Here is a 27278-nt window from a genome sequence, read left to right as displayed (position 1 = left end):
ATGGTCGGAAGCTAAGCGTAAAGAGATGTTGCCTTTATTTTTGACTGACACCGCTTTAACTTATTTTCATGACATACAGAAACGACCCAATTTTGTAGACCTGAGTTACACACATATCAAAAACGAGCTAAGTACTTTATTTAAAGGCTCGTACCTATCAGCGGATCCCGTACAGATAATTATCGCAAGGAAGCAAACGATGACAGAACCGATTCATACCTATGTTATTGCTAAGAAGGCATTAGTCCAGCAATACTTCCCGAACGCCACTGAAGAACAAACTCTGTCTTATATAATCACGGGACTGCGAGCCAAATACATTGGCTGTTTAACTAATAAGCACTTTGCCAAAACAGAGGAATTAATTGCCCACCTACAAAATTTCGAACGCCAGCAGTCATTGATTAATTCCCGTATGATGGAGGAGAAGTTCGAAATCGACCAGGCAATAGCACAAGCAAGCTTGCAGCAACAGACATTGACCCAGACGCCACTTCACAGCTGTTCTCATGCACAGCTTTACTCCCCCCTCCCAAGTAATCCATCGAACCCGAATCAGCAGTTTGTACCATGTAACCAGAGTCCATCCTTTTTTCCCCAACCATCGGCTCATCAAGTCCAAAGTCTGCAATCAAATCCCACTCCCGTCAATAACTCCCACGCAATGTATCAAGGAATGTATCATGTACCGAGTTTTGACAGTGCTCACTGCGCGGCGCCACCAGCCGTAACCACAGTGGAACACGCTCAAAGTGCTGCCTCTAGTGATGAGATAAATAAACTTCCGTCACAAATGTCGAACTTAGCTTTACATTCAACCGAACAAATGAACACAGCTTCTCTTTTTAATTTTTGCTCAAATGTTTTGGAATTTGCGAAAACGGCTAATCAAAACGCACATGACAGAGGGAACAGAGTTTATAACAAGGGGAATAATAACTACCCTTCCTACAGGGGTAATAATAGAGCTAATCATAGAGGTAAATTTAGATCGACCTCTCGAGGCCAATTCAGAGGTAATAATAATAACAGGTTTCAACGTCGAGATCAGACTCGAAATATGGGTAATCGCGATGAAGCAAATACATTGGCCTGTACGTTCTGTGGTCGCTACAATCACGAGAGCGATAAATGCTTTTACAAGCCACAAAGAGACAGTAGTTTAAACTAAAATCATCTTCGACTTGCAGGAACGAAATCGAGGATAATAGTAGATTAGACAAAGTTCCTATCATTGAGAGAAATGGCCTATATTTTATCAATAGTAGCATACAAGGGAAAGAAGTAGATTTACTTATTGACGTGGGTTCCCAAATATCAATTTATCCCTCCCACCTTCTTCCTTCTGAAAGAAAAACTTACAAGGTAAAGTCTACAATCCAAGGTGTGTCCGGATCGAAACTGAGTGTGTCTGAAATTGTAGTTCTTCCTATCATAATTGGAAAGCGTAAATATTCGCACCCGTTTAGAATTGTAGATTCAACAAATGTCCCTCCCCTTTTAGGAAATGACTTTTTGCGAACGCAGAGGTGCGAAATGTCGTTAAAAGAGAACACAATAACTCTTCATCATTTAGGACGTACTTCAAATTATAGTATTTTGAGGTCAAAGTACAAGACTCACCAGCTGTCACATGACATATTCACCCAAATTGAAAATGTAAATGTGTATGAGGGAAAAGCTACCCTTTCAAACACAATTCAGTTAAGTCCACGATCAAAAACTTATATCAATTTGAAACTCACCACTACGACACCTAACACCCCTAAGCCTGTACTTTTTACCCCATCTGCTTCCCTTATGACCCAGCATGCAGTAGTCCTTCCCAATGCTACAGTAAACCCTCAGTCACCTGTCATTCACATACACAACCCTACGGAAACCACAATCACTTTGGGAAGTGACACAATATTAGGTGAAATATCGACATGTTACTTCCGTTTGGGAAAATAAAAGCGAAGATGTCGCATTTTCATACTCTTGTAATGAAAATAGCACAGTAAAACATCAAATCAGCGAAAGTCAACAGAAATTTGACCCCTCCCTCCTCACAGTTAACCCTGATATTCCCCGAGAAGAAAGAGAAAAATCCTAAAGCTCGCATACACGTATGCAGATATTTTTCTCTGGCCAGGGGATAAATTGACTAAAACTAATGTTTTGGAATATGACATCAAACTGACAGATGACACCCCAGTGTATGCCAAGATCTACCCTATACCCTTTCATTACAGAGAGCCTATGAAACAGGAAATTCAGAAATTATTAGACCAAGGTGTTATAGAGCGCTGTGAAGGGAGTCCCTATCGACACCCAGTCCTATTAGTCAAGAAACCCAATGGGACTTGTCGTTTTATTTCTGACCTCCGCGACTTAAACAGAGTAATAGCTCCGATTTCATTACAATTCCCAGACATAAAAACCATCATGACAGAGATGGCTGGTAAGAAATACTACTCAATTTTGGATGTCTAGTGCATTTTTTCAGGTTCCATTAACAGAGCGTTCTAAGGACATTACCGCCTTTTCCATTAACAATCTTGGTAGTTTTAGATATGCTAGGTTATGCCAGGGATTGAAAACATCCCCCGGTGTAATGAACCGCGTAAGCGAACTTGCCCTTAGTGGAATAGACAGTTCAGAACTTTCTGTTTACATTGATGACATTATTATTTACAGTTCAAATCTCCCACAAATGAATAACATACTGGATAGAGTGTTTCAAAAGTTAAGACAAGCATCCCTTAAATTATCACCCTCTAAGTGTAGGCTAGCTTTTACCGAAGTAAAAGTCCTCGGTAACTTGGTATCTCAAAAGGGACTTAAGATTTCAGAACACATTCTTAAAGCTATTTTGGAATATCCCACCCCTACCACCAAACGCAAGCTTCGTAGTTTTCTAGGACTTGTAAATTTTATTCGACGCTTTGTGCAAGGATTTGCAGGACCCACAGAATGTTTATTCAAGCTTCTCAAAAAGAATGTTAAGTTTCAATGGACTGATGAACACCAGAAAAGTTTCGAAACACTGAAAGAAATGATCACTTCCGCCCCTATCTTCCGCCCTTATGACCTTAAGCGCCCCTCATATGTATACATTGATGCAAGCGGAATTGGGATCGGTGGAGCGTTGTTACAGCCTGATGAAGAAAGAAATTTACATCCTTGTGCTTATTGTTCACGATCCTTAACAGACACAGAGAAAAAAGCTGACACATTTTCCCTTGAAATTGCAGGTGCATATTATGTTTTGAAAACTTTCAAATGTTTCCTTATGAATCAACATTTTGTGGTTCTCACAGACAACAAAGCCTTATCCTATCTTCGTTCAACTAAACACCATAGTTCTATTCTAGGAAGAAGAGCTCTTTATTTTCAGAATTTTGATTTCGAAATAAGGCATGTCAGCGCTAGTAAAAATGAACTTGCGGATGCACTTTCCCGTGCAAGCTTACCGATAGAAAAGACTAATCCTGACAAGAAAGATGATGATGATGATGATGCACTATTCTTTCGTCAAGTATTTCATGCACAAGCAGCAGATTTTGATATTAGTTCAGAACAACGTATAGACCCCTATTTAAGAGATATTATTGACGTTTTAGAAAACAAAGATCAAGCTAGTCATCCTAAGCTAGAGAAACTTTCGTACTCTTATGTACTAAAAAATGGAGCCTTATACAGGACTAATAAAATCAAAACTGGTTATCGGGATAGACTTTGTATCCCCCATGCATTAAGAAATCAAGTTTTCGATCTTATTCATGCACACAAAATGAATGGTAGTCACCAAGGTGCACAAAAGTCATATAATTTAATGCTTATGCGCTACTTTTTCCCTAATATGAAGAAATTTGTGTACGATAAGGTTCGACATTGCATCCCTTGCCAGATCTCAAAGAAACCACAAGGTTCTAAACCACATACGCTGCAAACATTTCAACCAGCCCAAATTCCTTTCCAACGAATTCATATTGACGTTTGTGGACCACTAGTCTCTTCTAAAACGCACAAATACAAATATTTTCTATCAGTAGTTGATAGTTGTACTAGAGACGTCATTACAGCTCCTTTGGCTAATCATGATGCACAAAACATAGCAACAGCTTTAGTTGAGAAAGTCTTTCTAATCCATGGCCTCCCGGAAACGATCTATTTAGATCGCTCAACACCCAATTCAAGTTTACTATTACGAGAGTTAGCTAATATTACAGGCGTACAACTAAAATATGTAGATACTTGTGCACATTTCACGAATGGGTTAGTTGAGAGTTCATTTAGTTACTTAAAGAAAGTCATGAGAGTTTTTGTGTTAGAGAAAAAGGCTTCGTGGTGTGACTATTTGCTAGTGCAACGTTCAGCCACAACATTACAATCCATTCTGGATCCCTCCAGAGCCCGTATTTTACTTTGTTTGGATAGAACCCAAGGATTTTAGCAGACGCAGTCCTTCCTTCGAACCCCGACAATATCTCCCAGACGAACGCACAGAGACTTGAACTCCTGACATCCATACGTAAGACCGCTCACGACAACTTACATAAACGTTACGAACAGCAGAAACAGTACACAGACCGCACTTCTAGGCAAATACAGTACTCACCAGGCCAACATGTGTGGATTCTAGATGCCACTCCGACTCCAGGCGTGTCAAAAGCCTTTGCGTCCTCTTATAAATATAAAGGAACTATTCTTCGCAAAGTTAACGAGAATTCCTATGAAGTCACTTTCATCGACGGTAGGAGTAAACAAAAGACTGACACGATTACTGTTTCTAGACTCAAAACCCGCTACGACTAGTGCCATAAAAACCCCACTAACATATACGCTAACATTCATTAACACTCCATTCCGTTATCACTCTCTTTAGCCTCCTTGCTACGTACATTGCACATGTTAACATCCCATGATCCAGCATTTTCTCACGCTCATCCACCCCTCCCCCTTTTTTCCCTCACTTCCCGTGCTCGCACTCGCACTGCACTTCTTCGTTAGAACGAACTCATTTTTATTTTTAATAAGACCAGGATTACAGAATGCTATCTCAATCGTCGGAACATTTATAATAAATCTCTTGCCTAATAATTAATTTCTACTGATATTTAATGTCATTTTATAATTTGCGATTAGACGCATAGTAATAGTCAGAACATATCACTTAGCTGATTTGACTAATAAGTACTTAGCGCGTTTATGATTCTCACTAGCAAACATTTTTTTTCCATTTGCTGGTACATATACGCTCAAATGAAAAAAAAGTACAAAGAAAGAAAGAAAGAAAGAACTAAGACAGAACAAGATGAATGATTTAAAGAACAAATGAACTGCGTAGAACTTGCTGAACATTTGGTTTTAAGCCATAGCATTTTTTTATTTACGCTCAGGTGTAACGCGAACTGCTTCTTTGAAAGCTGCAATGCACTAAATATGTTAATAAAGCATATAATGAATATAGGCAAATGTTCCCACTCTCTCCTTTAATTTTATAGTTCAAATATTGATAGCATACAACATGGTATAGCTCATATCCCATGAAATTAAAACCTACTCTCTTTTTCCATGAACTTTCTATAAACATATTACTTACTCTTTTTCACTTCTTTTTCAATTTTTTTTGGTTAGCAGCGAATCGAAGGCGCTTAATCCTTTGCCCACAATACACGTAAAATTCTTGCAATTATTTTTATATACGACATTTACACATATTACAGACGGAAATGTCTCGTAATCACTTAGTTCGTTCTATTATCGCTGAACTCCCCTTTCTTTTCTCATTTCATTCCCGGCTAAGCCGGCTATTCCGACACCAACTCCCCCCCCATTTCCCCCCGGCGAACTTTCCTCATGTAAACCTGTCACTCATAAACAGGTCACCTTAAAAATTCTGCGTCATATAAACAACAACGCCCCTTTGCCGTCACTACGATCAGATATTACCTCCCCTTCCCCCCAAAATAATTCCCAAGTTTTATATGAAAGTCCTTTTTCTATCGACTTTATAACCCGCCATCATTTATTATAACTCTGCTCCACTACCTTTTACATTTTTCCTAATTTTTCCCTTTTTGCGCTTGTTTCATTCTCATCGCCACGAATGCTACCGGATGGATTCATCATGACGACCTCCTGCCTGTGCTTCCGAGCGAGAGATCTAGGCTCATCGCAGAGAACGACGACGATCTTGTGGACTTCCAGCACCAAAGGACCCAATCCTGTCTGGACCATTTGGCGGCTTTTCCCATCTTCCAGGTCGCGATCCAGCTGTGGAACGTTTTATTCCGGACGTATACCGACCCGAAGCGACACCATAAGCTTGAATTCCAGACTGCCCTTCCATGACGTCACGGCGACCTACATCGGCAAAGCCCCTCCCACGCAGAGCGTGTTGTGTTGCCCTTGTTTACTGCTATCACGTGATACGCATTGTCGTTTTCATCGGCTGAAAGTGTGTTCCAGTGTTCAGCCTCCATCACATACCGTCAGGCACGCATATTTAGTACACAAATATGTAGGTTACAGCGCAAACTTTGTGCCCACGGGTGCTGCCCATCTTTTTAGTGGATCTACATTTCACCCCCTGTGTGAGATAAGTCTCTTTGTTATGTGTTTTATCGTCTGCTACAGATTACACTCTGCCAGTAGCGCCCTGCAGTCTATGGCGTTGCCATGGTAACGCTACCTCAATGCCCCGCCCGACCGCGTGTGTGTTATTCAGCGTGTACTTTGAACTCCGCGAACAGTCAATAAAACCACGTGTGTTATGCAGCGTTCCTTCACAGTGTGCTGACATGTGTTTTTCTGTTATCGTGTTGTCATCTTTAATTCAAAACTAGTTCAGTGTCAAACCTATATGATTATTTTTTTTATCCATGCCTCAAGACTTCGTTATTGATGCTCGTACTCTGTGAGTACACAAGAGGCTTTGACCTACAGTTTTAATGTTTTTTCTCTTCTACGTGTTTTTAATTTTCTTTTCTCAACGGTGTTTGGTGCTACGATTTTTTTGATGATATGACTATTTTAGTGATCTCAGTATTTTTTTTATGGTGAATGGATTGATGTATCGGTTTTCTACGGATTTTGTAATTTTTAATAAATGATAATTTTTCAATGTAACCTCCTCCGGAGCTAGTCGACCATCACAACAATGGATCGATTACTTCAACAAGGGGAATGTAGAGATATGGAGATTATTAAACCGAGAAAACCTCGTCATGGTAATATTCACGCTTGTTTATTTCCTGGAATTGTCCGACCAGCGGGTGATCCCAAGAATGCGCTAACTTAGTAACTTCCGTTAAACAAGGCAAACGCGTGGATCAAAACAAGATCTAGCGCGTTCGAAAGGTTTAACAACCTTTCGAAGCCTAAGATGATAAAAGGGAGCTCACTCCCTGAGCTCGCTCTCATTTGAACTACGCTTATCATCGACGCTGCTCTTTGGATTTTGACGCTCATTTGAACTACACTTATCATCGACGCTCACATGGATAATTAGTCTCTGATTACTCTACAACACACTAACACTACTGAACTACGACGATGGAACACGGAGTTACGGCTGCCTAGCATGCTACGAGTCGCAAGGGATTGCTCGGTTTGGTGAGCCAAGGGTCGAAGGATAGAACCTTGGCACCTGTCACAATTCGGTCTGCAAGAAGCATCTGGACAAGGACATCACACACCTACCAGGTATGAACAAGCGTGAATAACCTTTACATCAACTTTCCATATCTCTACCCTCCTAATCGGAGCAGGTTCAGCCAACAGATACAATTAAGCTCTACCTAAATGAATAATTGAAACTTCCCTGTGACCTCAGATCCCAGGTAACACGGGATTACAACAATATGAACAATAAAAGTAAAACAAGAATGCAAGACAAATATAAGGATGAAATCTATTTGATTTATATTAATAAGAAACAAAAACTTTTTCAAGTATTACATAACAAAACTATTTTGCAACTTATTGACATCCTTTAATCAGTTATTAAAGGAATTGCTTCTTCAGAAATATTTGAGATAATAGTAACAAATTAATTCCTTTCTATGTATTTAATAATAATGTATTTCATATGTATTAACATTATAAATATGTAAATATGTGGTATATATTTTGGTACGGTCAATAAATAACCGGATTAATGCCGTGCATAAGCGAAATAGATTGACAGAGCGATGAAACTTACGGGATGTGTAGGCCAGGCTGGGGTACGCCACATGTCTGTGAGACAAGTTCCAGACCACGTCGCTAGGTGGCAGCACTGGCAGGGAAGGGAGGTTGTGTATGTGCAATGTGCCTCCAAAGCGTCAGTCAGTCATTGAGTGAGGTGAGTCATGGCGTTCACAGTGTCAGGTGCCACAAAGGAGGCTCAGCGATCCGTGATACAGTTTTTGATGGCAGAGGCCAACTCACCAGGGAACATTTACGAGCGTATGACTGCTGTGCATGGTGGTGAGTGCATGTCCCAGTGTATGAGTGCGCAGGTTAGTTTCGAGCAGGACACGCAACAGTGTCTGATGCGGTGCATAGTGCCATTACGGATGAGTCCATCATCTGCCATTGATGACCTCATACGAGAGTGTTGGGAGATTAGTCTGAACCAGATTGCAACCGAACGCGGCATTGCACTATTGTTGATGAACACCTTCAATACTGGAAGGTGTGTGCAGCCTGGGTTCCAAAGCCGCTCACAGAGGAGCAGAAGGCTACACGGATGGGGAAGAGTCTCACGCATCTCCTGCGGTACTCGACAGAGGGCGCGTGTTTTCTGGAGCGCATTGTGGCAATGGATGAGATCTTGCTCAGCCAGTATGCGCTAAAGAGTAAACACAACAGCAAGGAGTGGAAACTCCCTGCGACTCAAGAAAAGCAGACAAGTCGACTTTGTTCACAAGGTGATGTTCGTGATTTTCTTTGATCATCGTGGTCCACTTCTTGGTCGCTTCCTCGAGGAGGGTAAGATAATGAATGCTGCTCTGTACTCTGACATTTTGCAAAATGAGGTGAGACCTGCAATCAGGCGCAATCGGCATGGCTTCTTGTCACGAGGTGTCATCCTACTGCAAGACAATGAATGTCCCCACGTTGCTGGACACACTATGGACATCATCACACAAATGGGTTGGGAATGCTTAGATTGTTCCCCATACAGCCCTGATCTATCCCCGTGTGACTTTCATGTGTTTAGCCCACTGAAAGGTGCCCTACATGAAATCCACTTTGCCTCGGATGCACAACTGCAGGAGGCGGTCTTTCATTAGTGCTCACAACAGCCACAGGACTTCTGGGACAGGTGCATCAAAAATATGGTGAAGCGGTGCGATGCCTTCCTCAACAACGCAGTGGAGTATGCCGAACAGAATTAAAAGTCCATACAACATTCAATCATGGTTATTTATTGACCGTACCAAATAATAATTATATATATATCTGTGTTCACATGTGTGTAGATGATATATATCCAAAATGATTTCACACCCTGGTCTACTTGACGTTTCCACAGACTTATTTAAATATTTGGCTTTTTCAGATTTTTGAGGCTCACAAAATTATTCTTTCCATGTCAAGCCCAGTATTCGAAGTCATGTTCTTTGGTTCTCTGCCCGAGGTGAAAGAAATACTTATCAATGATATTACTCCAGAAACTTTTGAAAATATGCTTATGTAAGTATGACAAACGTGTGGTACCTTCGTGAAATTTTTACACATTGTGATGGAATACTTGGAATGTTTATTGTACTCTCTGATGTAGCACATTTGAAGTTTACAGTCATATAAGCAATTGCACACATAAAAAGATCAAACAAGAATAATTTTTGGAATAAAATTAAAATTATGCTCTTAATAGGGTGGATAATCACCAAGAATTCCTTGAATTCTGCGTGAAATTTTCTCGATAGACGTAAAAATTGAAATTTTTATTAATCCAAATCCCATTGAATTTATACATATTTAAGAAATTCTCTGAGGCAAGTATTTCACAAGTTGGCATTTTTTTATTGAGGAAAGAAAAAAGCTGTATGCGAAATAAAACTGAATTATTTCTATTCATTCACTTTGTTAGTGTCCTTTGCAGAACAATCTATGTAACACAAGAAAGATTATTGATACAAATAACAATTTTTTGTAGATTGGTATATCCCGTAATAGTTGTGACTGCACCTTAAACTATATGTTTTAAATATATATACTGTTAATCGAATTGAATTAGAATTTTTGGATACATTGGAATCATACACACCCTTTATATTGTTAATGAAATTCTGTGTGTGTGTGTGTGTGGTGAGAGGCGGTAATATGTAAGGTTGAAATAGAGAAAACATCTGCTTGTACCCTGGAATTTTTGGATAGTTAACCTTGAAACCTTGAAAACTGGGAATTATACGCAGACCCGTAGCCAGGAATTCTTTATAGGGGGTGGAAGTCAATACTAGAGGGGGCAAAGTTTTAAAATATTGTGTGGCATTGGCAGATATAGCAGGGTACACAGAGGCACTTGTCCCTTCCCCCAAAAGGGAGAAGTAACAGAAAAGGGATGATATCTTGAAACTCCAACGAACAAAAGAAACTTCGAGCACCATGAAATAACAATATTTCCATAATGACCTTTCTGGATTGCCAAAGAATATAAAGATAAAGTTTAACATAAGTAGGCTAATCGGGACTGTATCTACTTGATATTTACTGGTCGACAATATTAATAGACGATTAATATGTACCAACAGCTTTGGGCCTCTCTGGAGAACTGATTAAGGGAGAGCCCTTCATAAATTGTGCTTCATAATGTTTTCCTCTAGTTTCCAGCATGCAAATTTTTTACATACAACGGAATCTAACGAGAATCCCACAACACCATTGTGTTGTGTTATGGAAGAAAAATCAAATTAATTAAGTAATAATGGTTATATATTATCTACAATTTGATGATTTTTTTGTAAAAATTTGTAATACATTTTTTGTACTTGTTAAAACATGTGTCTCTTAGTCCACCACTGAATTTACTTCAAAGGGGAGACTCTTACATCACTACAGACAATGTATGTTTGCCTACTGGTAAAATATTGTGTATATTGTATTATATTATAGGTGAAATACATGTGGTTGACACCTGACAAACAAATAGGAATCCCTTGATTGATCAATGGCTTCTTGGATTACAGTGTCTTCGTTAATATTTCATATTAAGTTTCATAGAGAGATATTGATTTAACAAGGCACAAATAATTTTACGGGGTGCCATAGCATTCTCTTTAACATTTTTTTTTTCATATAGATCGTTTAGCTCCCAGGGCCAAGTCGCGCCACCCCATAGCTATGGCTCTGAACTTGGACTTTAAGAATAGCAGAGACTGCGAGTGAAGCGAGCAAGAAAATTTTACGAAATGTATTTTTATTTTTATAAAATTGGAATCAAGGGGGGCAATTGCATCTCTGTGTCCCCTGCAAATGCCCTTGTCCGTCTGGAAGGAAAATGCAAGGAACACGTGAAAACTAATTCCATCTTGAGTATCTATTTTGTCCTGCTATTCTTAAATTCTTCTATAGTCTTGTTTTTACTTCAATGTTTGCTTCCCCTAGAATGGACTTCCGTCCAAGGTCAGCGGCGACAATGCTCCCTGTGGTTGCGGCACTCTTTGTGATTGTCTCTTCATCACTAATTGTTACGATTAGCTAGAAGTGGCAGAAAAGCAACGCTAAGTAACAAGTATCAAATATCCACTTCCTCTCTCTACCACACGAATCACTATTATCAAAAGTTAGACTTGGGAAACAAAAATTTAAGCACACTGCTTAATCACAATTGAGTTTTAGAAATTTTGGATTGATAATTACCGACAGCTTTGAAAATGCCTAACATTCATTGTTTTGTTGCAATGCAAGGGGATTACTTATACTGCTTTTATATCATTGCAAAGATTTTTAACTTCCAAATGTATGCTTGTTTATTTTTGTTATTGTTTTATAAGTATAGTAAATTCAAATATTTGTAATTTTTGTTTCCTCGTTCAAGGTGGATCTACACTTCCAAAGTAAAGCTAACCAGTGTTGATGAAGCATGTGATATTATCTCTGCTTCAAAGAAATACAGCTTGATTTCTTTAATTACTGAGGGCATTGAATACATCAAGCGCACCATAAGCCCTAGCACTGCCCTTCAGGTTTATGAATTTGGAAAACTTGTGGAAGAATCTTCATTGAAGACAATAAGTTTAGAGGTAAAAATATCTTAAGTTCTTCGTTTGGTAATTTCATTTGTATTTATAGTACTAATTGTAGCAATACATATTCACACTTTAAAAAAGCACTATATAAAATATGACATTACATTTCATGCTAACTTAGAGAAAAGAGAAAGGGAAAGCATTTAAGGTACAGAGCATTCAGTTTGGCTCGGGCCCGGGGTAGTGCGTGACTGCAGACGGCGAGGCAGATGTCGGCATTTTTGAGCCGTAATGTCATACATATTTTTACGCACACATCTGTAGCATACAGACAATTATATTTATATTGCATAACAAGTACTAACTTGTGTTGTAAACGTTCAAATCGGTGGCCAAATGCATTCATATATTCCTGGCATCTTTTGATGAAATGTTAGCATATCAAGTAGATGTAATTTCCACGTATGCTTTCAGTCCGCTTTGAAATACTAAGGGCTCAGCACTTGAATGAGACTGTGACCACCTTCTTCTGATTTGAACCTAAGGCTAGTGTTCGTCAGATATACACTTACAAACTTTAATGAGATTTAAATTAAGATCCTGCTTTTGTCTGCACTAAATTATCCTCTTTTGACGCAAGCAAAATTATTAGTAGAGCTGAGCTGATACCACTTTGAAACGATACCGATGCCGATACTGTCACCGATACCCACCGATACCGATACTTGTATAATTCCAATTTAAAATAACGAAGGCTATTTTATATATATATATATATATATATATATATATATATATATATATATATATATATATATATATATATCTGTGTGTGTGTTCTGTTCAACAATGCATCTCAAGTTGTTTTTTTTAGATCATTGACAATCAATCAGATGTTTCAAATATGAGAGAAATATTATGAGAAGCTAAGAGCGAGATAATCGTGTCATCGTGCCCCCACACCCAATGTTGAAAAATGAGATCATGCCTCTTCAACCACCTGTAAAACTAAGGGATTAATCTTCCCAAACTAACATTAAATCATCCGTGAACACAAGAATAATTGGCGATTTACCAGTCCCGGTCAGACAAGATGTCTAAAACTAACAGTAAAGACATCGTGTAAAACCAATCTTATCTCTTTTTTGTCCTTTAACAAAGAATAAAAATTTGTAAACAAAATGTAAGGAGAGAATGGTAACTAACCAGTCTCTTGGTTCTATATCAGGCGATTGACTTCAGTACAGTGATATTCTGATGTGACTTTGATTTCGACATATATACTTTCGGCAAATGATTTCTAAAAAAAAGTAATTGCATAGTTCTATCCATTGGCGTGGAGGAAAATCCAAACCCATCACTACACGTTGCATAAAGTACCTGCCATCATCTGTCGTTCAAAGAACATTATTCCCCTGCCGCGTCCCTGTGTCGAAACACGCCTGCTGAAACCCAGTTATCCGGGTCGGGACAAACAAAAGTCTAAAGTTGGAAAGGAAAAGGGTATTTGAATTTCCAGGAATATGCTATGTACGTACTATGTTTGAGACACATCCACCACGTGGGCGATTACTGCGGGAGGTCTCTAAGAAAACTGGTTTGTTCGGATAATCGAACTGTACATGTTTATTTGCCAAAAAGAAGTACTGTACAGTAAATTTATTCATAAAAACAGGCATCTCTTTAAGTATTACAAAGTAACGTACAAAGGCAACTTTAGTAGGAATATATAGTATGTGGTACAGTTTATTAAACAAAAATATGTACATATTACATACGCATTTTGCATGAACAATACATACACCGACAGAAGTGTGCTGATTGTTGAAACACAGCGACTGGCGGCTTGGCCGGTCAGCAGCGCCTTATGAAGGCCCCATTAGAAGCAATGTTCCGCCAGCGGTGGCTCAGTGCGGCGACTACTGTGGGAAACTTGGTTTGGGAGTGAGGGGGATGATGGACGGTAGGGTGGGAGAGTAACAGGTGCGAGCGAGTACACAGTTCGGTTAAGCGGTCGTTCGGTTGACCGACGTTCGGATAATCGACGCTCTACTGTATATGTTATCCCTCCTACTCTTGCTACAGTTCTGCTGCCACTAATTATCATGAAATTTAAAAAAAAAATGATGGAACAAGGAGCCTTTTCTTGAATGCTCATTCGCTTTATGCTACTCTATCTGTATATGGTAAAGACAGCCGGGCTATTTCATGCCAAATCACACAGCCTCCGACCTCACCATTTCCGAATTGCATGAAAATGTGAGAGTTAGTAGTATTTGAGGAAACAATAATATTTGCACAATAACAGCCAACAGCGATGCATACTTTTTGTGTAGCAGGGTTGCCAACTTAGGGAAAAAGTGAAAAATTTGACACACGGGGCCGAAGAAAAAAAAATCATAACTGTTGTTGCATCTAAGATAGAATCTTCATGTTGGGCTCATTTTAAAGCTAAAGGATTGTTCTTTTACTAAAAAATAAACATAATACATTCAATCAAATTTTTATGTCAAAGTCATATCATATGACCTTTGACCTTGAAAATGTTCAAAACTGGACTTTTGAAATTTTTTAAACTAATACATATGGTGCATTAAGATGTTGTCTATAAGTGACAGAAATATCATCTTGGGATGGTATTGGGAACAGGAGCTGCTGAAATTTATAAACTTAACAAAAAAGTGTTACTGTGCATTGACTGAGATACAAAGACTGGGAACGATGCACATGTTTACATTTTAGAAAAGTACAGAATAATAATAATAAATAACATTACTTATATTGCAGATTAGTGGCGTTTCCTATTCCTCATCTTCTCTCCTGAGGTCTTAGTGTCTGAAGATGGGATCTTATATGTCCGTCGAGTATCAGTTCTTGGATCTACATTAGTCAGAACATCCTGGATGGGAATTCTTCTTATGTCTGGATGTTGGGGATATACATACGATGGAGAAGGACCATGTGGATGAAAAAAAATGATAACAACCTCATAAGAACTTTCACAAACATTGACAACACATCCCAACCACAATTCATGATCATGAACACAAGTCACAAAACCACGAACTTCATCCAAAGAGCGACACTGGTGGGGTGTTTTTCACTTCTTATGTTTGTAGAAAACCTTTTCACAACAAGTTCTTCTGGTGTCACAAGTATTCCTGGATTCAAACTTCTCCCAGGTTTAGGATTTGGTGATGACATTACTCCACATTCCCTCACGAGCTTCTTTGAAGTTTGCATCATGTGATTTGTTGCACTTGGGAATTCAGTCTTAATTCTTCCAATACTCCAATCATTAGATTTGCACTTTAACACTTCTTTCTGTACATTTTTCAAACTTTTCTTTCAACTGCTCCAATATTTTTCCATCACTACTTTTGAAAAAATAAATATGCTGACAAAGGCAGTAACGTTACGTTTAGTTTATGTTTTTAATAAAATAAATTACTGCCTTGGTCAGCATATTTATTTTTTCATAATCATGGAAACAAGGCTTAATGGTGTTATAATTGGACATTTTCCAAGGCTGATGAGGAAAATTAACAACTGGAAGGACTTGAAGAGGAAAGAAATACACAAAGACGAACAAGAGAAGAAGACCTTGCTAGAAGGTTGAAACGTTACATTTAGTTTATGTTTTTAATAAAATAAATTACTGCCTTGGTCAGCATATATTTTTTTTTCATAATCATGGAAACAAGGCGTAATGGTTTTATAATTGGACATTTTCCAAGGCTGAAGAGGAAAATTAACAACTGGAAGGACTTGAAGAGGAAAGAAATACACAAAGACGAACAAGAGAAGAAGAGTGTGAAGAAGACCTTGCTATAAGGTTGAAACGTGAAGTTTAGTTCATGTTTTTAATAAAATAAATTACTGCCTTGGTCAGCATATTTATTTTTTCATAATCATGGAAACAAGGCTTAATGGTGTTATAATCAGTACTTTTGTTTTCTGCAACCTGTTCTTCTGCTGCTGGCTGCTGGTATTTGAAATATTTTGTTTTGTACTGCTTCTGTAATCATCTTTATTTTGCTTTTGCTATAACCTGTTGATTTCATTTTTATCTGTTTGGGTGATTCTCCAACACTTTGTAAGCTTTCATTTAATGCCTGAATGTGGAGTTCATTTAATGTGGAACTTCTCTACTTCCTCATCAGTACCATTATCACTTTCTCTTTGTTCTCCAACCATTGTGTCTTCACCCTTTCGCTCTGTTGCTGGTTCTGATTGGAATTTGTTTTCTACAAGCCTCACATATCTTGTATCCAATCTGCAGGTATGGCAGCTTTTTTACCATCCATGGGAGAACATTTCTTAATTGTTTTCTGCTACTGGTATGTCCTTCAACATCAAAGGGGTTACAGCACTGTGTAGATACATAATATTTCTTATCCATTGTAATCTACTGCAAACAAATCCACACACACCCTTACAAGACAAAATGTTAATAAGCACACTGGCACAGGACACCTCTCACTGCTTGAAAGACTGTAGCTGCACTGAGAACAAAGTGACTGAGCACGTCTGAACTTGCTTCTTGGATACCTTTAGTGCAACAACTGCCTAAGTTCACTGCACCAGTGGACAGTAACTATCATAGCTCCTGTTCCCAATACCATCCCAAGATGATATTTCTGTCACTTATAGACATCTTAACGCACCATATGTATTAATTTAAAAAATACAGTTTTGAAAATATTCAAGGTCAAAGGTCATATAATATGACCTTGACATAAAAATTTGATTGAAGGTAAAGAAGTTTATTTTTTATTAAAAGGACAATCCTTTAGCTTTAAAATGAGCCCAACATGAAGATTCTGGCTTACCTGAAACAACAGTTATGCTTTTTTTTCTTTGGCCCAGTGTGTCAAATTTTTCACTTTTTCCCTAAGTTGGCAACCCTGATACATGAAAAGTATGCATTGCTGTTGGCTGTTATTGTGCAAATATTCTTTGCTCCTCAAATCCTACTAACTCTGAGAGTTTCATGAAATTCGGAAATGGTGAGGTCAAAAATTCCATTTTTTTGAGTGATTTGGCATGGAATGAATGACCCAGCTATGAAGGGTACCTGTGACCGGAGTTTCAAATGAAACTAATGTTTAGTCAAACCTTACCGGATTTGTTTCAGCTCGGAACAGCGAGTAGGAGATGAATGGTGAAAGTACACTGGCACATAGGTAACGTGGATAGACAAAATCACTAAGATCACAAGAAGTAACATTTTGTGTTACAGAAAAATAATATATTGTTTCACCAAAACACACATAGCAGTATCATCTAGTTTACATAGCGCAATACAGGCGATGAAATAGCCATTTCACGATCAAAGCCCACGACACCGAAACTTTTCATAACCGTCTGCTTGTTTCCGCCAGGGTGACGTGCCTGCATCATGGAATTTTTTTTGGAGGGGACAAAATTTTATAGTTTAGCTAGCAATTCTGCATATCTTCTCATATAAATGGGGGGATCATTTCATTTGATTGACTTGTTATTTATTTTTAGTTATGGTTATTAGATGTTGAACATCTACTTTATGATTTAACAACTCCCACAAGAATACTATTTCCTGTAGCAAACATGAAAGTGAGTCATGCTTTTGCTTTCTTAAGTCTTTTAATTTCAACCCAAATGAAATATTACAAATGTCATGCGTCTTTCTATTGTTTGGAACTGGGTCTCTGCGATGCAGCAGTGATAGCGTTGCACTTAGCTCTTGTTATGACTGGATTAAGGAGGAAAATGTAGGGAGATAAGATACATTTGACGCTTAAAATTTTACACTAAAGCTTCAGTTGCCGGCTCTCATGGCGGAGTGATTAGCACGATGTGCTATGATGCCAGGGCTCCCAGGTTCATATCCTGGCCTGTACGACTCACCGCTCAGGAGATGATCCCAACGGAAGTGAAGTGACGTAGCGACATTCGACTCCACTATTAGGTTTGGGGGAGTACACCCTGAGTGAGAAACACATGTGGGCTCGCTGTAACCAGTGCAGTGACGTAAGTCGTTAGGGTTACCAGACGACGTCTTTTACACGGACAAAACCACTTTTTCGGGTCCTGAAAATGGTCGGGTTTTTAGGAAATTTTGTAAATATCCTATTTTCTGGGACAACTGCTTAATTTCAAGATTAGTAACAAAATGTTATTTGTAAATAATTGTTAATATTCTTTCAGTTTTCAATTTCAAAGTAAAGAAATTCAACACACTCAGTTGAAAGTGCAAAGACAATAAATTATTCTTCCAACAAAGAAATATTGTTGAACTTTTGCGCCTCTTCTGTTGTCGCCGCTCGCAGAATTTGCGACATCTACAAAGTTTCTAACAGTAGGTAAGAATATGCGATACGCCGCGGCTTGGTTTGATTTGAGTTTCATGATAGAATTAGTAAATAAACAGTAATTTTTAACTGCTGTACTCTTAGTTGTTACATGGTAGGGGAGAAGTGAAATTCTGTCGACCAGCGATCTGAACCATTCCGAAACGCAAGTGCGTTTTTAGTGACGACTTACAAAATCGGTTTCCTGACTTTAGGTCTGGAAGAAACAACTCCGAGGCAAAATGTGAATTTGTTATTCTTTGAAAGTAAGAGACCAAGCTTCACAACAGTATAATATTAACGGGCATAGTGAATAAAGATTGGAATATTCAGACATTTGCCTGTAGTGAGGCCTGTTGTGAGTTATACGGAAACGGTGTACAGGGGTGTGTGATCTATAAGCTCACCAAAATGCCAGTAAGCCAAAAACGTGTGTTCTAAGTGCTGCATCTTCGTCGAAAGTTAATTTTTTGTAATCCTTAAAATGTTTTCTTTTTTTAAAGTTTGTCATCTGGTAACCCTAAAGTCGTTGCCGTATATTATTTTTTAAATTATCTGAAATACAGTCTATATAATGCACAGGATAAGTAATACAAAGTATTCTGGACACTGAAAAAATGTAGCAACCTGTTGCCGCAGACCCACGCTCTGTGTGATTGATGCAAATCAACTCCTCCGCACTTCCAAAAGGACACTAGACCGCAGCGGAAGACTTTCTGCTACCCCTAAAATCTGCAAATGGATCGGTCCTTCCCTTTACCCTTGCACCCCGTCTCCCCTCCTTTGGGGATCTTCTTGTGAGCTGACTGCTGTACATGGATATTTGTGAGTGTCCATTCACCAATTTCATCATTTCATCACTCATCCCCATCTTCACAAATTAGCCAAACGTGGCACAAAAGTGAAGTAAAATAAAGCAAATCAATCAATAAAACTTCAGTCAAATATAAGAGCAATGAAGAGTTATAAAAGTTTTGTTCGATATTTTTTTAAATAACTTATGTGAGTAATTTCTGTGTAGCAGAATTGAGTTTTTCTTACATTATTACTGAATAGTAGACAAAATTAATCTTCATTTTCCTCATAGGAATTTGTTTCACTGAACTTCATTCTGTAATAATTAAAAAAACATGGTTAAGAAAATAACAGATTTGGGCAACAATACTCTTGCTATGTATATGCACAATAAAATTGATTTCATGATAATAATGAAGATATTACTGGTTGAATATTTGCAGATTGTGAAGACTAAAACAGAAGAGGTACTCGCAGACCCCAGTTTTACACGTATAAGACAAGAAACATTATCTGAACTTCTTGACCTTTATTCTTTGCATGTGAAAGGAGAAGTTGAGATATTTGAAGCCATCATCAGTTGGGCTAAGGAAGAGTGCATTAGAAAAGAATTAGTCCCTACTGATCAAAACAAAAGGCATGTCGTGGGAAATATGATTGTAACAAAAATTAGGTTTCAGACATTCACGGTTGAAGAATTTGAAAGAGTTGTTGGGAACTCAGATTTCTTAACACAAGAAGAGAGAACAATGATGTACAACTATTTGTCATGCCCTTCAAAGCATAGTTGGGATCCTGAATTTAGTAGTGTGAAAGAGACTCGGGATATGAATCGTATAGTTTCAGACTGGTACTCAATATTGCAAGGCAATGCAATTCCATATCCATTAAATGATTCATATCCAAGTTCAGAACTCACATTTTACACTACAAAACAATTGAAGCTTTATGGTATGATGATAACAATGGATCTTTCAAAATATGCTTCAATTCCAAGTGGTAGCAAGAGTGCTAAGTGGCTTTTGGTAAAAGAATCTGAAATTACTGTGTCACTGAAGAATGTAGGAAATTTGACCGGCTTTAAAGATGTTATGAAGGAACAGGAGCGAAATGTTACAATACAATCAAAGGCAACAGTTCCCTTTGCAACTCCAATTTTGCTTGTTCCCAACACAAAATACATACTTAGTATTAAGGGAAAAGGTATAAAAATATGCCTTATTGATCAATCTGTGTTAGGGACTTCTATTCCATATAACAAAGATATTAATTGTTTTGATCCTTTCCTTTTGTATGGTAATAAACAGACTTGCATTTGTGGATTTATATTTAATGTATTTGATTGAGGTGAGTTACAACATCCAATGTACAAAATTGCATTTGTAAAGTTTTTTAGTGACATGCCTGTACATATTATATACAATAAAAATTATATTTATTGTTGTATTGGAATACAAAAGATTTGTGTTTTTATTTGTGCTTAGCAGCACAGAGTAGCATGATCATAGAAGTGAGCTACAAATACGAGATTTCTCAGATTTCTAGAATAAGACTAATTGTAGGTAGCTCAATTCTGATATATTTAATTCAAGTTTCTAAGTTAGAGTTATCCTTACTTAGTAATTCTTTAAAAATATCTGCCACTCACTGCCTGTTGTGCAAGGTACGAGGAATGTAGCATTATTTCCTTGGGAAGCGTTTGTATTTCATTAAGTTTCCTATCAACATTATGCACGAGGGTCATTCAGAAAGTAAAGAACATTTCGTCATACCAATATTTATTGATAATATTGCAGAAACAGAATACATACGAGGTTTGAAAAGTTCTAAGAATGACAAAGAAAAACACTTCATCAGTGATGTTTCAACACCATGACCCCATCACGTAACGCAGATTTCTGAAGGATTCCAGATCTCCATCTGATGAAAATCTCTTTCCACCAAGGAATTTTTTAAGCTTTGGGAACAGATGAGAGTCTAAGGATGCCAGTTCAGGCAAATAAGGGGGTATGGCAGCAAATCATACTTAAATTTGTTGATTTTTTGCCATTGCAACAACACACATGTGTGGGCTGCCATTGTCCTGGTGCATGATGATTTTCGATGATTTTCTTCTTCAATCGTGGTCTTTTTGCATGGATATTTGTGTCCAGTTGGTCGAGAAGGTTAGCGTAGTACTGTCAATTGATGGTGGAGCCAGTTTGAAGATAATCTATCAAGGATGTTCTTCGTATCCCCAAAAATCAACGACATGATCTTTCCTGCTGATTTGACAGCCTTCGCCTTCTTTGGTGGTGGTGAATCATGATGCTTCCACTTTTTGATTGTTCATTTGCTTCTAGCATCTAGTAGTGTATCTGTAGTGATGAACCTGCAGACAAAATCTGTTGTGTACTTCTTTAAACAGGCCACACATTCATTGGACACTCGCATCTGCATTCACTTCTGATAGACTGTCAACAGATGCGGCACCCGTCTTGCAGACGTTTTTTCATCCCCAAGTTCCATCAAAATACGAAACACCCATTCACCTGAGATGCCCATAACTTCAGCAATTTTATGAACTTTCAGACAACCATCCTCCAACACCATTTCCTGGACCTTTTCAATAATATCTGCCATCCTTGCTGATTTTGGCCTTCTTCTATGTGAGTCATCTCATGAGCTCTCATGACCATGTTTAAACTCTGTACTTCACTTTGACAGTGGCAAGTGAAGGAATAGTCCCCTAAAGTGTCCATATCAGCATGCATTTCTGTTGTCTTCCTTCCTCTTTTTCAGGAAGTACTTTATCACTGCACCGTATTCAATCTTCTCCATTTTGCACTACAGTCACACCCAACCCCGGTCGGTAGCTAAGGAGTGCTTCAATTGTTTTTTTCCTTGCTTGTGACGTATCGTGGAAACAAATCTTCAAATCTCACATATGAGAAGTGTGTAATGCTCTGCTTAAACGAAGATTCATGAATGAAAAAGTTCGTTCTGTATTCATCGTTCGTAACGAACATTGTAATCGAAGTTGAAATATGACAAATTTTCCTTCGCATGATTAATTTGCTTAGTATTTGATACTGAAAATTGTGAATATTTGTAGTGATGCATTTTGTGGGAACGTGTTGTATTTCACAGCAGGTATGGATTTATCAACCACAGACAGAAGAAAAATTTACAATGCCTGATCTGTCGTGCACTTTACTTCACAAAAAATCCACACTTTTGTTGTTTCTAACACCAGGCAATTATCTGATACGAAATGTAGGACCACGCTTTTGCATTGAAGCATGCATTTCTACATGTATGTGAACCTATCAACAAGATGTGAAAGAACAGTGTTGGAATATGCATATACAAAGAACAACGAACACAAATACTCAAAACAACTGTGAGGAACAGACAAATAGAAAAGAGTTTATGCACATACTTAATGCTAATATAAAGTAGAAATATTTTTATCAGACCTGCTACATTTTTACAGATTCAGAATGGAATTAATGTTGCTGTATTATAAATATACTGATAAATGGAATGACAGACATTCAGAGTCATTTGAAAAATAAAAAATGTTCCTCTTTTGGGTTGGGTGATTGTGTTATTCCCTGTCTGATCTGTTACTCAAAGCTTTGAAGATTTATACAAGGGCGTTCCCAAAAGAAACCGGAAAGCATATCTGGCGGGAAAGCCCGTCGTACTTCCAACTTCCGCCACGAGATGTAGTGAGGAGACACTATGACGCGCCAGTGTGCTGAGTGCCGTTGCCCTGTGTAGACGTGGAGCTGTGCTGTGCCGCATGTTCTTTGTGTTGACAAACGTTTGCTGCGAATTTTGCTATGGAGGATCAGAAGGAACAGATAGTGTATGCGAAATGTTGTTTCCTATTAGGGAAAACTGCAGCTGAGACTGTAGTGATGCTTAAAGAAGCATTTAAAGAAGACACCCTAGCTAAAATGCAAGTGTACGTATGAGTGGTTTGCATGTTTCAAAAAGGGAGAAATGTCAAATGTCAAAATGGGATGTCCACAGATTTTTTCCAGCGAGGGGAAAACAATGTATTTTTATCAGGCGGGCAAACGAGGCATATTACCCCGTAATAATGTTGCCATCTCAGAAAACGCCACTTGAGTTTGAAATTATCACGTTTATACATCCCTATTATAATAGTGGATGTAAATTACTGTGACAGAAATCAACACATACATCTGAAATAATAGGTACTTTTATGTCAAAATTCATTTTCCAGAAGGGGAGGGGGGAGGCGACCTTCTGGACGTCCGTGCCGCTATATAATTTTGTAGAAAATTAAGTATTTAAGTATAGAATTGTATGTTAAGGATAGAAAATTAAGTATTTACAAGCCGATGAAATTTGGAATCAATTACGGGGGAGGGGTTGCATTATTTCCTTTGCAATTGAACTATGCCGCTTCGTTCTCTAGCAAATTTCTTGTTATTAACACTCACATGCTATATTCGTAAGTTATGCTGCCTCTATGTTGCTGCATTCAATATATATACATTATATGTAACACACACACACACACACACACACACACACACACGCACACGTATAAAATAATTTGCCCATGCTACGAAGTCAGTGTTTCTACCTAGTAAGGCAAGGACGTTTCACTGTGTCTGTGTCACTTCATCCATTTCATCAGTTTTTCATTCATCCATATTGTCGTACTTACCGTATAGGCACAAAAGCGACGTAAAATAACTATAATAGAAATACATTTGCGGGTGGGTTAAATTCCGCCATCTAAAAATAGTAATGCAGTAATAGCAATAAAATAATAATAATGTTCTAGCACAATTTCACAGTTCAAACAGCACTTTTCATGGCTGAGTGGAGGGATGGAACAGACAAGAATCATTCTCATATTTGAAACTTGAGACATCCTTATCTTTCAAATACTATAAATACTTTCCCTGTTTTATCAGTACTTGTGATAGAGATAAATACGTTTGACACTGTAAACGCTGGAATATCATTTTATAGCCAACAAAGCTTATATTTTGTTTTGAAGATTGACCCAAGTAACCAAAAGTTGTTGACCCAATGTAAAAACATACTGTTGGGCAACAGTAACTTTGGCTGTGGTTCCAACGTTGGCCCAAGGTTTTTTTATGTTGGACCAACGTATGGTTTTACAATGGGCCAAAATACTGAAAACTAAAGAATGGGTAGGTTTGTGGTCTGATATGCACATAATTTATTGCGAGGCCAAATGTAAAACAAAGTACAAATTATTTATGAAAATAAAAAAAAATACACAGCACTTTCTCAGTCACATGGTATTATTGTTTTGAAAGCACCATACCTTCAAGTGAAAGCACAAAAACCGTCTAGAATTTACTTAGTTTTCCACCTTCCATGGAATTTAGTCTGCACATAACATTGTTTAACCACCTTCACAATGATACCTGTAAGAATATTCTTGTTCTACTACAGCTAAAGTGGCCTCCCCGATTTCGCAGTCCTCACCTTGTAATCCAGGAGTCCCGGGTTCGATATCCGGTGGAGGCACAGTGGTTCGGATCCCACCCACTTTAAACTATAGGACCAGTCCCGATTAACCTTTCTGTACATAAAGTGGACTTAAAACAACAATTCAATCAATCAATACTACAGCTAATACAATAAGCAATTATCAACACACATTTCTTCCATGCTGGCTGACAAAGGACTGATGAGTGACTGCAAGTTAAAAATAGCTTCTACTTTCATTAAAAATATATTATATTTCCAGTATGTGCTGTGACTGAAATATTTGAAAAGAAACACTGTTACATGTCACTTATTTTACACTCTAGAATTGACAGCATACTCCTGAAAGTTGTTTTAGCATGACGAGCATGAGAAAGTTGTTTTTAGAACTGATTTTGACTCACTTTTCCATGGTTGGGCAAAGGTTGGCCCAACCATAGCCCACTACAATCTTTCCAGCTTCGCCGTTGCAAATGCGAATTTGTGTGCTCGCTGAAACTCCACTTTTCTCCGGTAGAGGCGCTCAACTCTGACCAGTACTTGGCGGACCTACTTGCATGCTAACCTATGTACTTTACGCTGGTAGTGAGTAAATGCTTAATTATTATGTTGTGTATGTTCAAAGTTATGTTTACTGTTGTTACAAAGTGACAATATCGAACCTCTCTTAAAACAAGTTAAGACAAGAACAGCCTTAAGAGGTAAGCTATTTAGAAACAGAAGTTTAATTTTGAATGTAGCTGCGAAACGCTGCAGAGTGCATGTTTTTATCATGAATGAATAATACTATTAACCTGGGATATGTTCCCAAAGAAACTTCGAATATTTATATCGAACTTTGCCGCTGGAAGTTTGCTAGGCAATAATGTTCTATGTTTTCATAGCATTCCAAAGAAACATGAAATTCTCTGCTGCTCACATGCTGCTATTACTGCGTAGAAACCAGGGTGGTCTAGTTTTTAAGGCTTGAGATTACAACGTGGGGGACCCGGTTCTATTCCCTGTTTGGTCATATTGTGTAAAATTCTTCCCACTGATGTAAACCTGGGTGAGAAAATTCAGCCAGAGCATGGTGTTGATCACCACTTCCACTATGTCTGAGATCGAGAATGTGTGAAACCCCAACTGCATACCATAAGGTATGTACCTTCATACAAACCAGGGTGCGAAATCACTGCAGATTGATGGGGGAAAGGAACAGACAGACAGACACATAAACACTATATATATACAGGGTGGCACACGAAATGTCATACCATTTGCTTTGTTGATTACACATTTCTTTTATCATCGAAATATTACAAAATTAATGCAAAGTTAGTTTAGTGCAGAATGTGTTCAATGTGTCCACCATTATGGTTCACAACATCTTGCAAGCGAACCTTTACATTTGTCACAACCCTCCGACATAAGTCTTCCGAAATTGCACAATAGGAGCGTTGAATTGCGCTACATTTTCAGGCTTCCTTGAGAATACCTTATCTTAAAAAAAAAAAAAAAAAAAAATCACATGGATTAATATCGGGCTATGCGCCCGCTGTCTCCCACCTTCGTAAAATTCGGGAAACCGATGTGACATTACACGCACATTAAACATCTCATACAGGAAATCAAGAACAACGTTTGCAGTATATGGGCGGCAACAGCTGAGGAATAAATCTGTTCTCCAACATGTCCTTGTATCGCTCTTTGTTCACCGTTTCATCAAAGAAAAAGGTCCGATGATTCCGTGGGTGAAAATTGCTGCCCACACACTGACCTTTTCTCCATAATTCTCACTTGCATGCAGTCTGTGAAGATGTTCACTGCCCAGAATCGAACATTTCGCTTATTAACCACACCATTTAAATGAAAGTAAACCAAGTGTTGTGCAGAACGTGATTTTCTTCCACTAACCACGAAGCAAACTGACGGCTTCATTCCTTGTCCACTGCCATTAGTTTGTACACAACTGTCATTTTGTAAGGGAACAAGTGAAAATCAGAGTGTAAAATTCTTTGCTACTCTTAGAAAATTAGTTTCCTGATACAAATTATAAACAGAGAAAATGAGTAGCCAAAACTGAGGGGGACCTTGGGCGACGACAGATTCTTTTTAAAGGAAGGTCTAAATAAAAAAAACGTTACTTCTGAAGTAGGTTATACAAGAGAAATAGAGAGGGAGATGGAGAGAAGGAAATAAATAAATGGAAAACAGAACTAAGAGAATATCATTATGAAATTGGATGAGAATATGGAACAGATATAATCATGGGCGGAGTTTGAGCTTTTGATTTGGGGGGGGGGGCAGACTCTGGGAGAAGCATATGATGGACCTGAGGGTTATTGAATATCCCCTACTTTATAAGGGGTCCGGAGGCCTTCCCCCGGAAATAAAAGAAAACAGCTTAAAAACACTGAGTTTTAGGCCTTTGATTTGAGGATGTTAAATTTCCTCGCTTAACTAAACAAATATTAATTAGTGTATTGGTTGTCAGTTTTAAAAGAAGCAAAACAGT

General features: G+C 38.2%; 1 protein-coding gene across 1 annotated transcript in view; it reads left to right on the top strand.

Annotated features, from left to right (window-relative positions):
- Positions 1 to 20745, top strand: part of LOC145980055 (BTB/POZ domain-containing protein 6-like) — a 62535-nt gene extending 41790 nt beyond the window's left edge. Inside the window, exons 3-5 of the mRNA XM_083113044.1 lie at positions 9536 to 9669; positions 12017 to 12221; positions 19738 to 20745. Of these exons, the coding sequence (XP_082969170.1) occupies positions 9536 to 9669; positions 12017 to 12221; positions 19738 to 20640 (1242 nt within the window). The 3' untranslated portion in view covers positions 20641 to 20745. The remainder of the gene's footprint in view (positions 1 to 9535; positions 9670 to 12016; positions 12222 to 19737) is intronic.
- The last annotated feature ends 6533 nt before the right edge of the window (positions 20746 to 27278 follow it).

The sequence above is a fragment of the Lepisma saccharinum genome, chromosome 27 (genome assembly GCF_977018435.1).
Source record: "Lepisma saccharinum chromosome 27, izLepSacc3.1, whole genome shotgun sequence".
Lineage (NCBI taxonomy): Eukaryota > Metazoa > Arthropoda > Insecta > Zygentoma > Lepismatidae > Lepisma > Lepisma saccharinum.
The sequence above is the reverse complement of the archived record's forward strand: the minus strand, read 5'-3'. Positions and strand labels throughout refer to the sequence as shown.